General features: G+C 39.6%; 1 protein-coding gene across 1 annotated transcript in view; it reads right to left on the reverse strand.

Moving 5' to 3' along the window:
- Positions 1 to 22502, reverse strand: part of TYW1 (tRNA-yW synthesizing protein 1 homolog (S. cerevisiae)) — a 232527-nt gene that overhangs the window by 175845 nt on the left and 34180 nt on the right. Inside the window, exons 8-9 of the mRNA XM_008582989.1 lie at positions 14734 to 14851; positions 10917 to 10969 (exon numbers count right to left, since the gene is read on the reverse strand). Of these exons, the coding sequence (XP_008581211.1) occupies positions 10917 to 10969; positions 14734 to 14851 (171 nt within the window). The remainder of the gene's footprint in view (positions 1 to 10916; positions 10970 to 14733; positions 14852 to 22502) is intronic.

The following is a 22502-nucleotide window of genomic DNA, read 5'->3' on the forward strand; positions in this document are numbered from 1 at the left end:
TTCAGATCATTGATTGTGTTTTGCTGTGAATTTCTCTGGTTTTATCCTGTTTGGGGTTCACTCAGATTCTTAAATCTGTAGGTCAGTGACTTTCACCAAATTTGGGCCATTTACAACCATTACAAGGGTACTTCAAAAAGTTGTGGAAAAACAGAATTGAAGTAATACAGACTTCTCCATGAACTCTTTCAAGTGCCCTCGTGTGTCTTCACACACTCTTTCAGCACCACTTATTTTCATTCTCCAATTCTGATGACATAGATGCTGGATCTCTGATTATTGACCCACAAATCTCTATGGATCTACTTAATGTTTTCTTCCTGTCTATTTCTATCTTTGTTGTTCAGATTGGGTAAATTCTACTGATCTATCCTGTTCACAGATCATGCTATTGATCTGTTAAGGTCACTGTCTCTGCCCTGTCATTTCCACTCAACTAGTGAGCCCATCAGCAAGTTCTTTATTTCTGTGACAGTACATTTCAATTTTTTTTTTCCCTTTTTGTCTTTTTTCATGACCAGTAACGGGATCGCAACCCTCAGTGTTGCACCTGTACCGCGACCGGCAACGGGATCACAACCCTCAGTGTCACGCCTGCACCACGCTCAGCCAGTGAGCGGACCGTCTCTATATGGGATCCAAACCCTTGGCGGGAGCGCCGCCACGCTCCCAAGCGCCGCACTCTACCGAGTGCGCCATCGGGCCGGCCCCATAAATTTCAGTTTTATGTTTCCCTCTTGGTTCTTCTATAACTTCTTTTTCTTTTCTGAGATTTTTTATTTTTTTCATTTGTTTCAACACAGTTTGTAACTGATTGCTGAAGCATTTTTATGACAGCTACTTTAAAATCCTTGTCAGTTGATTCCATCACCTCATTGATCTGGTGCTGGTTGTCAGTTGATTATCTTTTCTTATTCAAGTTGTGATTTTCTTGGTTCTTGGTATGACATGTGAATTTCTGTTGCTTCCTAGACATTTTGTCTATTATATTAAGAGACTCTAGACTGGATTTAATTCTTTCATTTTAGTAGGCAGTCACTTTGTTTCAGTTTAGCCTGCAAGTCCTGGCCTACCTCTGTGTGCTATGGTTTCAACAGCAGTTTAATTTTCAGAGCCTTTGCAGTGTAATTTCTCCTGGGCTCCCACTAGTCCCTGCTGGTGCTATTTAAGAGGGTGGGAAGGATTCCTCCTGGCTGGCCCAATGGAGGTCTCCAGCTTGGCCACTTGTTGTGGTGGGGTCCCTCTTGCCAGTGCCACCCAGCCACTGTAATATTTCCTGGTAGGGGAAGGGAGTCTCAGGCCCACCAGGGGTGAAGAATACGTGACAGGCCAGGCCACTTGTTGGGGGAGGGGGAGGGTTCTCTCTTTCAACCTGGTGTCTCTTGGCAGAGGAGAGAAATTTCAAACCAGGCAAGGAAGGACAGCACTTGCCCTAGCAGCTTATTGTTAGTGGGGATCCCTACTGATCCCATGTGCATGTGGTACTGGGCTTGCTGTTCTGTCGGAGGGACTCCCATTCAAGCCAAGGAAGGAACGAGCCTTCCTAGGTGCCCTTCTGTTGCTAGGCTGGGAGAAGCAAACACGGGTTGCGTTCTCTTAGGTGGGGGATACACGACATCCTGCCATTGTGCTGTTCCTCCAGTCCTGGGGACACAAACCAGATAGCCTTCCTCTTTCCACCTTTCAGAGTTCTTGCTGGTTGCCTCTTGTGTTTTTTCCCAAGGTTAATAGTTGTGTTTAGTGGGAGGAAGCAGAAAAAAGGGTTTATGTCATCTTTTCCAGACTGGAAGTGCCCAGATATTACATTTTCAAAGTGCTCCCACGTCTGAAAATTAGTAGATAGGCAGAGCTAAAAAGCAAAAGACCTGAGAGCAATACATGCTTAGAATTAAAAGCGTTCATGTTATAAATGTAGGAGAAAATACACAGAGATAGCCTCAGATTCATTAATTCATGAACTCTTGTCCTCAAGGCAAACAAGAGCCTGAGGAAATACAACTGCAGCCCAGCAGAGCCACACTGAATAAATGCAAGACACCATTCAAGGCTCGGCTCTCTGCACATCAATTTGGGGGTGAGGGCAGGGGTGCTGGGAGACAGGGTGTGGGGGACAATCCTCCATAGGCCTCTCTTTGAATGTCTTATAAGCAGAAGCACTGACTGCCTTTGTTCCAGACTATCTTTTCAAAAATGTCTGTATGGTGAACAGCCCTAGAAGATAAAGAGAGTATCTCCCTCTGGAGCAAACGGTAGGTGTGTTTCCTGTCCATTATAATAAAGATAATGTATCCTGCTAGGGCAACGGTCAGACAGGATTATTGCCAATTATAAAAGATTCATGTTCCCTAAGCTCAGGGTTTCTCTTCCATAACGTATGTGCAGATATTACCTGGCCCTCCTAAATGGTGCTTTATGGGAACTGGGGCTCAGGAACCAGGGCAAATGACCATAGTCCAGCTACCATTATTATTATGAGTAATAGCATTGTCCTTCTCTCTAACCAGGAGGAGTCTGCTTTCTTCTGTGGGCATCCATGAAACTGTGGCAGGCTAACTTGTTAGCTTGCAAGTGAGATAAAATTTCAGACTTTTCAATCTTTGAAAGGAGGCAGTGGAGAGCTCCATTAAGAGGTTAATAAACAGCAGCCCATGCGCCAAATGTGCCCCACTGCCTGTTTCTGTAAATAAAATTTCACTGGAATACAGTCACCCCTGCATGTTTATGTATTATCCGTGACTCCCTGTATGCTACAATGGCAGAGTTGAGCAGTATGCCTAAAACAGTCACCAAATTTTATTTACATCTGGCCCTTTTAGAAAAAGTTTTGTTTACTGCTGATTTAGATATTTATTTCATACCCCAAAGCAAATTCCAAACTGATTAAACAAACCTAAGCAAAACAAAAAATCTAAGCAAATACAGAAGTAACTATTTTTCAAATCCTTGGGTTTGAAAGAATTCTGTAAGCTTTTTAAAAAAAGGAAAAAACACAAAGGTAAATGGATAAAAATACATAAAAACATAAAATTTAAATACATCAAAAATCAGAGGCCAACAAATAAACTAGGAAAAATAATTTCAAAAAATGACATATCCAGACTTTGTTAACAGTTTTGACAAACAATTCATAGAAAATTATAAGAAAAAACCATTTGTAAACCCTTTGTCATTTCTAGGACTTCACTCTAAGGAAATAATCTAAAAGGAAATAACTTCGTGCAAAAGCACATTCTTCACATAATTAATTATAACGGTGGGGGGAAAAACTGGAAACAACCTCATCGGTCACCAGGTGAATGACAAATTAAACTGATAAGAACAGATACTACATTCAATCTTCACCAAAAGGCCAAGAAGTGACTGACAAATTAAATCATGGCACATTCATCAGTGATTACTCATTAAGAATAATTCATAAAAAATTTTTAGAGTGCAGCCTTACAACACCAAGGTCACAGGTTCAGATCCTCATACTGGCCAGCCATTAAAAAAAAAAAAAAATTAATAGAAAAGTGCCTATTTTACAATGTTAAATGAAAACAACTGATAGAAAATTGCATATACAATATGATTTCAAATACATACGAACATATGTAAAAGCAAATGGGAAAAAAAGACTAAAAGGAAATACACCAAAATTTCTGCATAGCAGAATACAAATTTTATTTTCTCTGTTTTGTTTTTGTTTTTTCCAAAGAACATGTGTTATTTTAATAGTGAAAAAAAGTACAATTTCCTTGAGGACAAGTGATTTGAAACATAAACTTGGAATCATCCACAAGTTTGTAAATTTTTTCACCAAATATAAGGCCACAAGTTTCAGCACTATTTGATTATATTTTTTTTACCAAAAAGTGCTTGTTTTTCCCACTACTACCAGCATAATCCATCACTACATGCTCTACTTCACTCTGTTCTCGAGTGCTGACAATGTTCTTTTCATCACTTATCTGTGGCCTGGCATTCCACTAAGAGTTAATAGACCCTCCCCACCAACTTGTCTACTAGCATAGCATAGCATGGAAGAGTCTTTTTCAAAACAAATGAATAAAATGCTTATTTTTGAAAGTTCCAAAAAGTTTACCAACCTCTGGTTTTACTAAGACACCTTTTAAAAAAAATCTTGCTGAAGTTCTAGACATACAAGGAACTAGAAACATCTAACACCCACGGGAAAAAATACAATCAATATACAGCACCTCTGAAACGACCCAAATGCTGAAATTACCAGGCAAAAATTTTAAAGCAGCTATTATTATAGGAGAATAAAGATGACAGAGGAAGGTCTGTGAACTTGAAGAATAATAAACAAAAAGTATATCATTCTGAAGAACAGAGAAAAAGAAAAAGAATTGAAAAAACATGAGCAGAGGCTTTGGGACATGTGGAAGAACATCAAAAGGCCTACCACGTCTTATTGAAGGGTCAGAAGGAGAGGAGAGGTACAGAGAAATTATTTAAAGAACTAATAGTCAAAAACCTCTCAAATTTGATGAAAGTCTTAAATTTACAGATTTAATTAGTATAGGGAAATGCATATAGGATAAACCCAAAGAAATACACCCAGACACATCATAAATAAACTGCTAAAAATCAAAGATGAAGAAAAAGCTCAAAAGCAGCCAGAGAAAATGGCACATTTTATATATATACCTCTGCTGTAACGCTTGTTTTTAAAACATGAATTTGTTCCAACACATTGACATACACGGGTACTTCAAGAAGTTCGTGAAAAGCAGAATTAAAAGATAATAGGAATCTTTCCGTGAACATCTTGAAGTACCCTTGTATTAGGGAACAACTTGGCATAACATAAACTCTACATCTGCTTATACACAATTTCATCTGCGAGAAACACCAGGTGAACACAGAAACCTGGACCCTGTGGACTGAGCCACACGAGCACACAGAAACACGCAGGTCACACGTCCTCCAGTGAGCTCGGTTCACCATGGGTCAGGAGCTGTGCCCATCCATGGATGTGACCTACCATCCACGCCCACACGACCTCCCTCCCACCTCACAAGAGCACAGGCTGCACCCTCCCAACAGCCCTTCTAGTGCAAACCTCACATCTTTTTCGAGGTAAAGTGACATTTTATTGCAATATTTATGTATTTCTTAGCCACTTAACGTGTAAAATCACACTACCATTTTTATTAGGTTCCCATCTTTTTCTCAACTGACAAAGTTTTTGAGTGTTCTGTCCCTATCTCCATATTTCCCATAGGCCCTGTGGTTTTTATTGCATGATTCTGCATGATGTGGTGATCTTTAGGAACATATATGTTATGTTCTGACACAACTCACTGTAAGGGAATAATGATATCAGTTAATGAGAATTTCTCATCAGAAACCAAGGAAGGCCAGAAGATAATGAAGCAACACTGTTAAAGTGCTGAAAGAAAAGAACTGTCAACCCAGAATTCTATAAGCTGCAAAAATATGCTTCAAGAATGAAAGCAAAATAAAGACATTCTCAGACGGAAAAGAACTAAGAGAACTCATTGACAGAAGACCTGCTCTAAGAGGAATGCTAAAGGAAGTCAGAGTTAAGCAAAAGCATGGGGAGAGGTAGAGCATGCAAACACTAATCAAAAGAAAGCTACAGTGGCTATGCTGACATCACAGCAAACTACTGAGCAAAGACTCTTACCATAAGTAAAGAGGGACATTGCGTAATAACACAAGGGTAGATTCACCAAGAAGACATAACAATCCTACACATGTGTGCACCTAACAGCAGAGCTTCAAAGTGCATGAAGCAAAAACTGGTAGAACTGAAATGAGAGACGAACAGAACAAGCAGACAGAAAATCAGCAAGGACATAAAGTAACTTATCAAATCAACTCCTGATCCAGGTTCAAGTTTACTGCAGTTTCATTTGGGGGTAGGGGGTGGGAAACAGGAAAAGACAAAGTAAAAACAAGAGAGAAACATTTTCACCAAAATTCAACGAAGGCAGCCCCATATCTCCATCAGCTTCCACAACCTCCAGGCTCACAGAAAGCACTCGGTACACACCGAATGACTGACAGGGTTGCAGTGTTGTCCCATGTCCACTTCTCCTACTCCCTGTGCCATGCAACTTAGGCAGTCCTTGTGATATTTCTATATTAACAACTGTTACTCAACAGTAGTAAAGCTACAGTTACAATGAAAAGTAAAAGGGCTATATCATATATGATTAAGAACTGCTTTTCACCTCCAACACTTCTGAACCAAATGTGTGGTTTATTCCACACCAATTCTCCAACTCTCCAGACAGCAACTGGGTGTCCCACGATTCAATCCCATTCTGACACTAACTACTTGGAGTTAGAATCAGATGCCACAGATTAGGGGCTCAGTCCCAGAAGACTGCCCCACCAAGAGTCACCTTATTAACATAAACTCAGGTAAGGTTGAAAAGGGCTTATCGTAAATAACAAAAGATACTCCCTTCACCCCTATCACTCAGGAAATTCAAAGGGTTTTAGAAGCTCTTGTGTCAGGAACCAAGAACAAAGATCAAATATATACTTCTTATTATATCACAATATCACAATGATATATGTACTATATATGTGTGTATTATATACCCTATATATGCCATCTATTTATGATAAATATATTTATTTTCCAGACTTGGACACTGCGGCGGTAAGAATGGGAAAACAGACTGTCAATTAAATTAAGAGACTTCTTCATCAAATCGCATGCCCTCCTACATCAGTACCCTGAAAGTCATGCTTTTCTGGCTGAAAGAACCTCCTACTCTCCAGGAGTCCATCCAGATGACAGAGATTTAGAAAATGAAGATGGCAAAGCCACAAAGCACTTGATGGAATGCTTGCCAGGCCCTTAATCTTCCAGCCAAATACCCCTCAAAACAGAATTGAGAAAAGGAAAAAAAAAAAAACATTTCCTGCCCTTCTCTCATCCTGGTTGTCTAAATCCACAGCTGTGCCATAGGAGCGCTTTCTTTCACTCAGGCTTTCAGCAGCTTAAGCTTTGTCATCTTTCACTATGACTGTTTTCCTCACCAAACAGATATCTAACCCTATCAAACTGGCAGCAAACCATGACCACTTACTTCAGGTACCTGTGGCTACATAACAAACTACCCCAAACCCAGTGACTAAATACAATACTAACCTATAATTTCCTCACGATCCTGCGAGTCAGTGGGGTGGTTTTTCCAATCCGTGCGGTGTGAGTGGAGGTCACTCATACAGCTGTATGCAAGGAGTCTGGCTGGGGCTGAACATCCAAGGTGATTCTATTTAGATGTCTGACAATTGCTGCTGGCTGGGGCTCCTCGGTCTTCTTCACTTAGCCTCTCTTTCTCCAGTAGTCTAGACTGGCTTCTTTACAGCTTGGTAGCTGGGTTCCCAGAGGAAACATTACAGCAGGACAAGCCTCAGTGTGCAAGCACTTACAAAGCCTCTGCTTGCACTGTGCTTGCAACATCGTATTGGCCAAAGCAGGTCAAATGGCCAAGCGTAGAGTCACATGGGAGAGGACTGAACAAGGGTGTGACTAGTCATGGTTCACTGAGGGCTACTCATTTAATATTATCTTACACTGCTTATACTAATTATGTTCACCTCCAAGCCTAAAGGTAAAAGCTCCTTACATTATCATAATTTATTAATTTTCAAAGTGCTTTCACACTCTATAGCTCAAAGTGCTAGAGCAATATTTCACTTATTATTACAAAGGTAATGCCTTGATTTTAGATCTTTACTATATGTTTACTTTATAAATATTCACTGAGCACATACCATATGCTGTGGTAAGTGGCTCAGGAGAAAAATTATTCTGATTTCATTGTATCCACCTTTTTGTATAACCCTCTGGTTTCAAACATGACTGGAGAAGAAGGGTTAATTCACTCAGAACTGTCAGATTTGAGCTAACTAATAACAGCAAAAGGCAGAGAACAGTTCTGTTTTGGGAACCTTGCCAGGGACAGGACAGACTGGGAAAAGGTTTGGAAGACAGGACTGAAGGTTCTTTACCACCAAGAGCTGAGTTGCTGCAGGAGGCCTGAGTCACTCCTGCAGTACACACACAGCGCAGACACAAACAGCAGCAAGAGAGGCAAATCATGTACCTGATAAGGAGCTCTGATCCAGAATATATAAAGAATTCTTACAATCCAACAATACACAGATAATTAACAAATGTAAAAATGGACAAAGGATTTGAAGACATTTCTCCAAAGAAGATAAAAACATCCAAAAAGCACATGAAAGGATGTTCAACATCACTGGTCATAAGGGAAATGCAAATCAAAACCTCTATGAGATACCACTTCACACCCACTATGATGGCTATAATCAAAAAAAACAGATAATAACAAATATTGGCAAAGATGCAGAGAAATTAGAACCCTAGTACAATGCAGGTAGGAATGTAAAATGGTGCAGCCACTTTGGAAAACAGTTTGGCAGTTCTTTAAATGACTAAAAACACCAAGTTACCATGATCCAGCAATTGCACTCCTAGGTATATAACCAAAGAAAATGAAAATATATGTCCACACAAAAACATGTACATATAATAATATCCACAGCAGCATTATTCATGATATCCAAAAAGTAAAAGCAACCCAAATATTCACCAACTGATGAAGGATAAACAAAATGTGTTATGTCCATACATAGAATATTATTAGCCATAGAAAGGAATGAAAGACTGATATATGGTACAACTTGGATGTACTGTGAACACATTATACTAAGTGAAAGAAGGCACAAACAGCCACATATTATACAACTCCATTTGTATGAAATGTCCAGATTAAGCAAATTTATAGAGGTAGAAAGGAAATTAATGATTCTTTAGGGCTGGGGGAGGAGGGAGGATGGAGACTGACTGCTGATGGGTGCAGTATTTCTTTTAGAGAGGACAAAAATGTTCTAAAATTAGATTATGGTAATGGTTGCACAATCCTGTGCATTTACTAAAAAACCATTAAACTGTATATTTTAAATCAATGACTTGTATGGTATGTGAATTATATCTCAATAAAGCTCTTTAAAAATGCATACAGTAGAAATTCACAGGCTGATTCTAATTTATACAGAAATGCAAAGGACTCAGAAGAGTGGAAACAATCACAGAAATCTTAAAAACCAAGACGGAGAATGCATACTACATAATTTCAGACTTACTACAAAGCTAGAGTAATCAAGACAATGCAGCACTGGCATAAATGTATCAATGGAACAGACTATGAAGAGTCCATAAATAAAGGGGCCGGCCTGGTGGCGCACTGCTACAGTGCGCCGCTTGGGAGTGCGGTGGCGCTCCCACCAAGGGTTCGGATCCCACACAGACCGGTTCCCACTCACTGGCTGAGCGAGGTGCGGGCGCAACACCGAGGGTTGCGATCCCGTTGCCGGTCCCGGTCCGGTACGGGCGCGACACTGAGGGTTGCGATCCGTTGCCGGACACGAAAAAAGACAAAAAGGAAAAAAAAAAAAAAAAAGAGTCCATAAATAAGCCTACTCATATATGATGGATTGATTTTCTACAAAGGCATAAAAATAATTCAATGAGAAAAGGAAAGTCTTCAACTAACGGTGCCAAAGCAACTGGATATTCATATGGGTGATGAGGGGAAATGAAACTTGACTCTTACACCTCACACTGTTCACAAAAACTAATTCAAGAACTATAGACCTAAATATGAAAGTTAGAATTACATATGAAGCTTCTAGAAGAAAACATACCATACCAGCCAGCAGCCAAAGAAAAAGAAAGAAAGAAAGAAAGAAAGAAAACACAGAATATCTTTGCAGCCTTGGGTATGGCAAAGATTTCTTAAGAGTATGAAAAGCACTAACCATAAAGGAAAAAAATGATAAACTGGACTGTAACCAAATTAAAAATTTCAAAAGATACCATTAAGAAAATGAAAGCCACAGACCAGAGAAAACATTCACAATGTACATCTGACAAAAGATTCATATCTATAATACACAAAGAACTTCTAGAAATCAATAATATAAACTCAAAGAACCTCATTTGGAAAAAAGATTTAAACAGACACTTCGTAAGTACAGATTGGCCAATACGCACATGAAAAGGTGCTGCCAATAATCAGTAATCACGAGCAAAATCTAAACTAAAACCATGATGAGATACTGCTTGATACCCATCAGAATGGCTAAAATTAAAAGACAATATCAAAAATTGTGCAGCAGCTGGAACTTTCATAAATTGCTGATACAAGTGTAAAACAGCACAACCACACTAAAACCAGTCTGGGAGTTTCTTATGAAGTTAAATACATACCTACCCTGTGACCCAACAATTCCACTTGTAGGTATATATCCAAGGAAAGTTGAAATAAATGTTCACAAAAAGTTTTGTAAAAGAATGTACATAGCAGTTTTATTCATGATAGTCAAAAACTAAAGACAGACCGAATGTCTATCAACAAGTTAAAAAATTGTGGTACATTCATACAATGGAATACTACTGAGCAGTAAAAGTGAATACATACTTCAACATGAATGCATCTCAGAAACATTATGTTGAGCTTAAGAAGCCACTCACTAAAGACTGAACATTATGATGCCATTCATATGAAATTCTAGAAAGGCAACACTAAATAACAGTGATAGTAACTAGAACAATAGTTGCCTGAGGGGAGGGAAGTATTGACCAGGAATGAGCACAAGTAGATTCAACGGGGTGAGGAAAATAGTTTATATCTTAATTGGGGTGGTAGATGTGAGTTCTACATCCACCAAAATTTGCTGAACTGATTTTAAAAATTCATTCAAAAATCTGTGCATTTTGTTAAATGTAAATTATATCCTTAAACACTAAATTTATTGACTGCATATAATAGTCATATAAAAGTTGTCTATAATAGAACAATATACGGTATAGCATTTGAATAAAAACGAATAAATACCTTTGTCCACCTGCAAAGCTTCACCCCAGAGTGGCTCCCAATCAACTTATAACCTAAATGGAAAAGCAGAGAACACAAAATTGAACTGACTCAAAGCCTCTTATCAAAAGGTGACATTAAAATTTAGCAAAATCATCTTTCTTTGCTTGCATTATGGCAGTCAACAACCCCACAGCAGAAAACATGAAAGTTTAATTCATCAGGATGAGAAAACAATTTAAAATATATGCATTTAATAACATAGACTCAAAATATATAAAGAAACAGTAAGTCAATCTAAAATCACTGGAGGAGATTTTAAAACTCTCAATATCTAACAGATCTCACAGGCCAAAACTCAATAAAGCTCTAAAAGATCTGAGCAACACAATAAACAAACTTGACCCAACACATACAGAGAGTACTGCACTCAACAACTACAGAATACACATTCTTTTCAAGGACCCATATACTGGGCCAAAAAGCAAAAGTAACAATGTATTTCCAATGAATGACGGGAGAACTATCATCAGTAATCTCTGAAAAAAGATGGAGAATCACACGGACAACAGATTAAAACAAAGAAATGTTAACCCAAAAGGAGGAAAAATACAATTCTAGGAACTACAACCGACTGAATTCTCAGAACCACTCCACAACCTATCATTTAAAAATTGTGAGCCACATGAGACATGGAAAGCATGAAAAAAGCTATGCAAAAGCAATCTCATTTCCTTTTTAAACAAACTGGTACAGCAAAAAGAGAACATTCTGATTTTGGAACACAAGTTACATGAAACAACAGCTTTCAGGACACAAAACGTCAGGTAACAAAGAAGGGTAATTGCAGAGCAATGGGAAACAGACAAGGTGAGCCTACCATAACCCTGGCTTACTGTCTTGAAAGTTTCCAGGCCATGCAGCAGGCAGAGGTGCCCCAAGCAAAGCTCGATGGACTCCCAGAGCCCAGCAAAGGGAACTGACAGTCTGCGACCAAAGTGGCTAGAGTTTGCTGGACCAAATACCAGAAATGAATGCTGCATAGAGAGAGACTTGAGAGTCTGCAGAAGATTCCCACAAAGTAGTTGCCTTAGCTCTGATTAGTGCATGTGTTATGGAACGAACTCAGCAAGAAAGCTCCAGACACTCAGAGGGGTTGGAGAGTCAGAAAGTTTATTACACTAGCAGGACCCAGGCAAACTCATGTTCTGAAATCCTGGGACCCTGAACACAAGTATACAGGGCTTTTTACAGGCAAGTTAGGCGGACTCTGTAAGTTTTGGTTTAAGCATATATCTTAGGCAAGCAGCTGTTGGTTTCAGCTTCTTCACATTCACGTGATTCGGGCAAGTAGGCAGGCAAGATTACAGAAGCAGGAATGCAGGCAGTTGATTATTATTACTGGTCTAAATTCTGGGGACCCTGGTAGATAAGCACATTTAGTTACAGAGGCATTTCATTTCACAAGCTAGTCAGAATTTAAAATTTTGAATTTTTTCCAAACATGTGTAAGAGAAAAACTACCCAAAAATAGAGGGGTGGCAGGGGAGGAACATCTGAAAGGATCAGAGGTATGGCTGGTGCTCACAGCAGGCTGGAAAATCACAAGGCATTGGGGAGAGTACTCAGATGTGTTTTGCCTCAGTAGTGACAAATAATTAGCCATTATGCTGAGCTGGCTCTGGTCTCACCTAACAAATAACAAAAGTAAGACTCAAAGCTCAAACTATTTCCAGGTAACTTATCTCTGTCCCCCCTAAAAAAGCTCAAAAATGTACAAGTGTTTATACAAAAATATCCAGCACCCAAAAAGGTAAAATTAGGTCTGGCATCCAATCAATGATGAAACATGTAAACAGGCAGGAAAACATGACAATCCATCAACCAAAACTGACCCAAAAACGACACAGACATTAGAGGATAAGGACATTAAAACAATTATAACTGCATGCCATAGGTGTGGAAGATTTTAAAAGACCCAAACTAAACATTTAGAGATGAAAATTACGATGTCTAAGTTGAAAATACATTGGACAAATGGAAGATTAAACATTAGGGAAGAAAAGAATACTGAACTTGAAGATACAGCAATAGAAACTATCCAAAATAAAAAGTGACAGAAAAAAAGAATTTCAAAAAATGAAAAGAGCATCAGCAAGCTGTGGGTCAAATCTAATTACATTATTCACGTAGATGTAGTCCCCAGGAAAAGGGTCTGTGTGACAGAAAAATATTTGAAGGAATAATGCCCAAAATTTGTCTAAATTTGATGAAAACTATACATCCACAGAACCAAGAAACTCAACAAAACTCAAGTAAAAGAAACACAAAGAAAGCTATATTGAGGAACATGATAGTTACTCAAAAACAGTAATTAAGAGAAAATCTTAAAGGGGGGGATGGATTACTTCTAAGAAGAAGACTGACTGCTGAGTTCCTGCCGCAAGCAATGTGTGACAGGACAGTGGAGCAGCACCTTTAAACTGCTGAAAGAAAAGCAGCTGCCAACCTTCAATTCTATATCCAACACAAAACATCCTTCAAAAATTAGGGCAAAGACTTTCAGATATATAAAAGCTGTAAGTATTCACTGCCAACAAAGCCACACGGCAAGAAATGTTAAAAAGTGGTCCTTCAGGCACAAGGAGAAGGAAACCAGATAGAACTTAGATCTACAAGGACACAGAAAGTGGTAACTGCATGTGTAAGTACCTAAGCTTCTTTTTAATTATGGAAATCTTTAACAGATGATTGACTGTTTAAACAAAAGTAATAACAATGTTATAACATATGCTTATAACATATGTAAAGGTACAATGTTTGATGATGACTGCATAAAGGTTAAGGAGGGGAAAACAGACGGAAGCATGCTATTCTAAGGTTCTTCTATTTAACAAATGAAGTCGTGTAATTCCACTCATAGACACACTATGATATGATAAAGTGGTATAGTGCAAAACCTATATAACTAAATAACAAAAGTGTTACAGCCAATAAAGACATAAAACAGAATCATAAAAAATTGAATTAATCTAAAAAGGCAGAAAAACAGGAAAAAGAAATCAAAGAACAGATAAGTAGAAAACAAGTATTAAGATGACAGATTTAAATCTATCATAAAATCACTTAAATGTAAGTATCTACCCCAACTAAAAGGCACATTTATATATATATGTCTGTCTCCTCTACCATACTAATGGTTCCTTGAAGGAGAAACTCTATCTTATTTTTCTCTGCATTGCCAGAACTGTCACCTAAAGGTCCTTCATAAATATGGAGGAGGATGGGGGAGAAGGGAGGGTTGGAAGGTCAGTCTCCTGATTCCCAATTCACTACTCTTTCTCCCACAGGAAAGTAATAACATTATTCACTCATTCAACTACAGTGTCCTTAATAAGGTACAACCACAAAAATCCAGGCATGACACGTCTACATAAAACACTTCTAATTAACCCAGCCTTATATCATATGAGCTTTTTTTTTTTTGCATTTAATAGTTTCCCCTTAATAAACTATAATTTGTAAAGAAGCTGGTGATAGATAGCATTTTCTATCTGCATGTTTGAGTCATACTGATAGTAACATTCCAATTAACGAAGCAGAGAGGACTGCTTGTCCAGGCAGCCAACACACAAGCGACCCCCAAAAAACATGAGGGTGAGTCTTCAGGCAGCTACACCTGCCACTATAACACAGCTGCTGAGCTCACCAGAGAGACTTCATTATCTTTTTTCCTCTTGGCAATCCCTATTTTATGCTTCCTCTTTTTTTTTTTTCTTTCCTACTAAATTAGATTGCTTAAAAGCATCACAGAGTGACAACTGTTAAGGATTTTCACCTTGTTTAGTAAGGGCTTCTCGGAGAGCAGGAGTTATCATAGCTCTTCTTTCATCATCTTCATTCTTCCCTGTGTTCCTGAACAAACTAGTTTTCTCTTCCTCCTGCTCCTTTTCTCTCTGCATTAAGATAAAAGAATGAAATGCAGAATTGGCAATGTGCAATGAAAATAACAACACAATAGTCATGGACACCTACCATCAATACAAAGGTCCATTGCAAACCATGGCCCACAACCCTGTCCTCTCCAAAGTGATCACATTTCCAGTTAGACAGTGATCTAAAGACATACCTGGGTAATTTTTTTAAAAAACGTAACTACATACTCAGACACTTAACACCCAAAAAACATAAATCAGCGATTCACTTATCTAGCTGTCAAATATTTTCAGCAATCTGAGTAGACAGCTGCCTAACTCTGGAAAGTTACTTATTTTCTCTGAATTTCAATTTCCTTGCCCGAAAAAGGAGAAAAATAATACCTATGGAGCAGAAATATGTTGAATATTAAATGAAATAAAATCACCCAGCACAATGCCTGATATATAGCAGATGTTCAATAAATCATACCTACTCCACGTATTACTTCTGCACACCCCAAAAACAATGAAAAACATGCTCTGAGCTGCCCTGAGAGCCATCGACTCAGAGACCAAGTTACCCACCACCGCCACCACCAGCCACCCAAATGGCCTCTTGCAGAAGATCCCACAGGGGAAATTTCTCTTCAGTGAGAGAAAAAGATACACTTAAGAAACGTAAGGGTAATATAAAACTGATTGTTTCCTACTGATATTTCACCAGAAAATTCAGCGGCATGCCTTTGATCACGGTTACGTACTCTTCTTTGCTGTGATCACTTCTTCTTACAACGTGACCCTCATTCACACTCTCTACTGATTTCTTCCTCTCTTTTTAAATCTTATATACGTATTTTCTTAGAGTTAGCTCAACATCTTTTTGGAAGATGGAAGAGGGCTAAGTAATAATTACAGAGACAACACACAAAGTCTGTGTTACTCTACAGAAAAGACACTTATCAAATATTACTAAGAGCTGCAGAAATTCAAAATAACTCACCTTAGCAGTGGCCCTATTACTAAGTCCCAGACCGCCCTCAGTGCCTGTCTATTTTAAATGTCCAGCCATTGGCCCACAGCAAATCAGTGAGTGGACTGACTCTAACATCCTTTCCCAAAAAATGAAAATACCTCACAGATGACACAATGTCTGAGATCTGCTTCAAACTAATACGGAAAGGGATAACTGAAGGTGGGATGAGGAAGGATGGCCCATGGGTTGATGGTTGGTGAAGTTGGGCTTCAATAGGGATTCACTATAACAGGGGCTCACTAAATCACTCTGTCTACTTTTATGAATATTCAAAGTTCGATACCCATAAAATGTAAAACAAGATTAAAAATTTAAAAAAGAAAACCACACACACAGAAAGTAAAGGAATGAAATTTGGAGTTAATTTCCGTCTTCTCTGTTACTTCAGGCACTTGCTCTGAAAAAGGAAACCAGTGAAAAAGCACTTTAGAGAGTCCAATGTACCAAATGAGAAAAGTAAACCCATATTAAGTCCTATCTGTCCTAAAAGTTAGCATTCCAAATTACTAAATATAATCAAAATGCAAAGCTAACAAACAATTTTGCTTCTGTTAACAGAGTTCTTAACTACACATTTCTGGATGGAACTGAAAAAATTTATAAACAAACATCAATCATTTATCCTTAACTATAACAAAAGTAATCAGTTGAATGCTAGGCATTTTATACAAGTAAAAGGGCTCCTTCACTTGGGAGAGCATGGTGCTGGTAACCCCAAGGTCAAGGGTTCAGATTCCCATACTGGCCAGCTGCCAAAACAAAGAAAAAAAAAAGGCTACCGTTATTACTTTGTTAAAATATTTTAAAATAAAAGAAGGGGGCCGGCCCGGTGGCGCACTGCTACAGTGCGCCGCTTGGGAAGCGCGGCGGCGCTCCCACCAAGGGTTCGGATCCCACATACAGACCGGCCGCTCACTGGCTGAGCGAGGTGCGGGAGCAACACCGAGGATTGCGATCCCGTTGCCAGTCCCGGTCCGGTACGGGCACGACACTGAGGGTTGCGATCCATTGCCGGTCACGAAAAAAAGACAAAAAGGGAAAAAAAATAATAATAATAAAAGAAGGAATCCTTTGGCTTTTTTTTTTTTTTAAATCTATTTCAGACCTAAAAGCAAAGGCATGAGCTTGAAAAGGAAGTCTTGTGGTAGAACAAAATGAACTCACCCCAACCTTGAGAGCATTTAAATGTCTGAAGTAATTCCACAGCAGGTTACTGTGATTCCTCTACTAATATGCAAAAATTGATAGGAGGCAGCAATATTGTCCCTCGAAAGCCTGTCACCACACAACATCTCCAGCTTATTTGCCTACTCTAGAGGCCATATAAATCCAAAACTGGACCATGACACTGGCCTCTGACCACTGTGCCCAGAGCTCCACAGATGGCCTCTTTTGGTTTTAAACAAAAACTTCTGACCCCTATGAAATGAACATATTCCCAAGGATGGCCTCAGAACACTGTCCAGGTCTCAGCACCAGGGAGAAGTTATCTATGATAAAGTGCAAATGTCTCCACTCCAGATTCAACCACAGAGGCTGTGACTGAAGACCTCGAGCACTAGGACAAACAATATTTATCACTCCTTCCCTCTCAGGCAGTTTAGTCCTATCTTCCACATGCAGTAGTGACTTCATTTCTGAAAAGAAATGAGAAAGTTTATAACACTCCCAGAGGAAGTTTAATGCCCCATTCAAATTTTAATTCTAATCTCCTAGGTGCAGACATTGTTCACTCGCTGCCCAAAATGTAATGATGTAGCACCACACAGACCCATATATTTTTATGTACTTATTTATAGCTATTACATGGCCTAAGCAGAAATAAATGAAATTCCCAGAATCAGTCAGCCTTGATTCTTTCCCCTCCTATACATGCCACGAAATGATGAGTGACCAAGTTCTAGGGTTTCAATTCCCAACACAGCTGTCCTTGTCCACGCGTTGGCTTCTCTTAAGGGACCACTACAATGTCTACACTAAAAAAATCTCCCCATCTCCACCTCTGCTTCCACCCTCCCCATCGCCACACCCACCACACTTGCCTTGAAGGAAAACTCTGCCTTCTCCAACTGCTGCTTCCTGGCATGCAGAAAGCAAAGCTAATTATATGCTAACCCCATAAGCACTTAAGAAAATGACTATAAATAAAAGAAAGATTCTTTATAAATTGACAGAATTATATGAATCTAATGTAATAACAGGACTAAAACGGTACTATTTTTTTTTAAGATATCATAGAATATTACCAAATTCATTTTCACACCATCATCGCAGAAATCACAGTACCACCCCCATTTTGCCTAAGATAAAAACAAGGCAATAAGGCAATTTGTTAAAGATTTTAAGGTAAAATGCCACCTAGCTGGATAACTGCCAAACACCTGTTTTGCAAAAAACAAGCCTCTTGTTATCAAAGCCTGGGAAAGTCCTTCTGATTATTTGTTTCACTGGTCCTTGCTTACTATCAGGTGTTTCCCTTCCTTATCAGTACATATGGAAAACTTTGAATATAGAACCCCAGGTTCTCTAGAGGTCACTTTTCTATACAGTCAACCTTCCAGGTCCTGGAGCCATGCCAGCACAGGGTGGACATTCAGTAAATGATGGCTGAATAAATGAGTGAAATGCCTCTAAACTACCAGACGGCTGTGTCTCGCCCCAGAAAAACAGACCCCACTTCCTTTAGTAACTGATTCTAGACCTGGCAACTTTCAATATAAAAACCTCTTCTTCATGTATAACTAAAACCTCAGGTCCTCAGATTCCTATTTATTTAATAAACAAATCCCCTACTGGAAAATTCTGGGGGCCTAGGCAGAGATCTGTTGCAGGGATGGAGTCAGAGAGCCTTCACTAGAGCAATGCCCAGCGGAAACATGGGGTCAAAGTTGCAGCAAAGAGTCTCCATCAGGGCCATGCCTAGTGGAGCCATGGGAGCAGGACTGCCATGGAGACCCCAGAACTGTAGAGCTACCAGTGTGCAACGCCAGCCTGGGCGAGCTGAGGGCTGAGCCCAGGAAAGCCATAGGGGTGGGGATGCCCAACAACTTGGGGGCCCAACGCCCACACCATTGTGCAGAAGATAACAGAAATGGAGTTAAAGGAAATTATTCTTGAGCTGTAAAACTAAATGCCTGCCCTGCTGGGTTTCAAACTTGCTTTGGAATGAGAATATGTACTCTGTGCTTGTCCCACCATTGTATCTTGGAAGTAGATGACTTGTTTCGATTTTACAGATGAGACTTGAGACTTGAGACTTTGGGCCATTGAGTTGGTGCTGAAACAATTAAGTCAAGTGTTTGGGTCTATGAGGATGGAACAAATATATTTGTATGTAAGAAAGACATGAGTTTTGGGGGCCCAGGGGTAGAATACTGTGGTTTGAATGTACCCCCAAAACTCACTGCAACGTGAACCCCATTGCAACAATGTTTTAAGAGGATGGGAAATCAGACTATGGTATTTGAAAGGTGGGGCCATTGGGAGGTGACTGGATTGTGAAGACTATGCCCTCATGAATGGATTAATCCATTAACCGGTTAACGATAAGTAGGTCATCACAGGACTGACACTTGTGGCTTCACAAGGAGAGGAGGAAGCACATTAGAGAGCTCCTCCCCCTCCTCACCATGTGATGCCCCATATCACCACGGGACTCTGTAGAGTCCCCAGCCAGAAGGTGGCCCTCCCAGATGCACTCCTTGACCTTGGACTTCCCAGCCTCCAGAACTGTAAGAAGTAAATTCTGTTTCTTTATGAATTACACAGTGTCAGGTATTTTGTTACAAGCACAGAAACAGACTAGTGCACCTACAAACTACTCACTCTTCGAAACTCAGTTTTAAATGACCAATATTCATCAAGACTCAAGCTTTTTATATACAGGTTTTAAGGATGTTTTTGAACTCACAGAAAAGCAGTTTGCCCAGGTGAGTAAAGAGCTGTACTCCAACACAATGATTCTATTTTGTATAACCTAATTTAAGGAAGTAACTTCAGAACTCACTGTTGAGTGCCCCTGGCTGCACAGGCCATGGGTTAAAGAGATGTCACCTTTTGTTTCTATGAATTAAACACTCAGAACCTTAAAAATAATTATGAAACTCACTTCATATTATTCCACTGCAGTATCCAGGTAACATTATAATCAGAACTGGACATACTGAGATCCCTTCATATTTTAAATGGCTAGTAAACTGAAGTGTGTCTCTGGTGAGTAAATATCAAGTATTTGCCATTTATTTCCAAAACTAATGATACTGATGTTACTCTCCATCTGCTTAAACAGAACATGATGTGGGGAGTATTCAGCAACATTTATTTACTGCAGGAAAAAAAAAAAGTATCAATAGGCTTTACACTGACAAATCACAACATGAGAGAAACAGAAAATAAACCATCTAAGAATTGTCAGGCTCTTCCTGACCCCTTGCTCTCTAATCTCTAGATCTTCCCTTCTGTGAGCCACTTCACCCCTGGGGAGGCAGCAAAGGAGAGGGACACAAGAGATGAGCCCATCACTCACCAGCCATCTGACTAGGGAGAAACTGCCTAACCTCTCTAAGCCCCAGTTGCCTACGTGTCATGGTAAAATGGAGATGATAATAGTACAGGTATCTCAGGGCCATTGCAAGGATTGAATGGGATAATCAATGTGTACTTTGATTTCTTCCTAATAGTTTGAACCTTCGCTGAAACTGTCTTCTCTCCCTAAAGCCCCCAACCCATTCTCCTATTCAGATCACACGGCATCCCACTACCTTTAGGCCAAGGCTCAGACCTCCACTACAGGACATGAGAAGGCCTCTGGGGCCTGTCCTGTCTTCATTCTCTATTTCGTCTCTATACAAATCCCCACCCCGCTCTGCTCTAGGTGTACCAAATGTCAAGAGTTCCCCAAATGTGCCATGCTCCCTAATACCCATCCCCTCCACTTTCCAATGTTCTATCTCCCTAACTTTCCAATGTTTCAAACTTTAGTGCTCTCGCTCTCAGAAATCACTCCATCCTTCCAATTCTCTTCACCCCAGAATACCTGTCTTAGATATTACTCGAGGGAGGGAGGCAGAACACCACTGTGCTGTTCTAGAAGGACCAAATCCATCCCATTTGAAGACATCATCTTACATAATAGTTAACAGTTATCAAGTACATACTATGTGATGGATGAACTGATTTAATCTTCATTACAAACTTACAGGGCAGATAATGTTATTTCCCATGTCACAAATGAGGAAACTGAGGCACAAAGGAGTGAAAAAACAGACCCACAGATACCAAGCTGAGACAGCATGGCTCCATGAAGGTTAGTGAACATTATTCAAGTAAAGGCCTTACAATTACAGTGCTCTGGCCCACCTCTGGAGCCAATGCTCTCAAGCTCTAGAGCACACTGCCTCCCTCTACAGTAACGATGAAGGCAATTTAATGTGATGTATAACAATGACCACGCTGAATGCAGTTCAGGAATATGTGTGAACCAGCCCCAAAGAAAATGCCAAAAAAGAAAAAAAATGAAAAAGACAGTCAATCAGTAAAAACATCTATCACTGAGTTTTGTATACAATATACAATATGAAATGAAAATAAAACACATATTTGAAAACTCTGCTGTAACGTAATAATAATGAAAAACAAAAACTGGTGTCTTATTCTTATGTTGTACTAAAGTTGAAACAAATCCAAACTTTTCCCCTGATGATTTTATGAGAGATTTTTATGAGAAAGGTGAAATATCATAAACTGGCTGCTTAAAGCTCATAGAGTCATTTCATTTCAAAAATCATTTATAGGGGTGTCCAAAATTTTTATTAGTGCTTTCTCCAGTGCCCTCTAATGGCCATGAGGTGAAAAAGCAAAGAAAAATACTCCCACAAACTATCATCCCAAACTCTTCACTACAAAGCTTTAAATAAAGCTTAACCTGGTGGAAAATCCAGAAATCTACCTAAATCAGCAACCTCATGTACCATTTTAAGACAGTTTCACCAATGAAAATGACTCCGATTTTTAATTAAACACTATAAAATTAAATATTTCCTTTGACCCAGTATATCAATTTGTGGAAAGTATCACCTAAGCAAATATTTCATATGTTTTTTTGTTTTTTTTTTTCGTGTCCGGCAACGGATCGCAACCCTCAGTGTCGCCCCCGTACCGGACCGGGACCGGCAACGGGATCGCAACCCTCAATGCTGCACCCGCACCTCGCTCAGCCAGTGAGCAGGAACCGGTCTGTATGTGGGATCCGAACCCTCGGCGGGAGCGCCGCTGCGCTCCCAAGCAGCGCACTGTAGCAGTGCGCCACCGGGCCGGCCCTCATATGTTTTTAAGAAGTGAAAAAAAAAAGGTCTCAGACTGGTACTAATTATAACAGCAGAAAACTTGAAAACAGACCAGTGGCCAATGTGTAGAAAACATATAAGCAAACGAAATGCCTAAGCAAATTCATTTCTCCTCGTTTTGAGGTCTGTCGGGCTTCTGAGATTATGAAGCATTTTCACAGAACTCTGTGAGGAAGGCAGGTGCTGCAGTCCATGTTTGTCAGGCTGGGGAAGGTTAAACTGTACCCTTACATCACCAATCACCAAGTTACAAACTAGCTGGGTCAGGCCTTGAGCCCACATCCCACATACCTGTTCTGAATAGCTCCCCTCC

This window comes from Galeopterus variegatus, unplaced genomic scaffold (assembly GCF_000696425.1).
Source record: "Galeopterus variegatus unplaced genomic scaffold, G_variegatus-3.0.2 Scaffold2788, whole genome shotgun sequence".
Taxonomy (NCBI): Eukaryota; Metazoa; Chordata; class Mammalia; order Dermoptera; family Cynocephalidae; genus Galeopterus; species Galeopterus variegatus.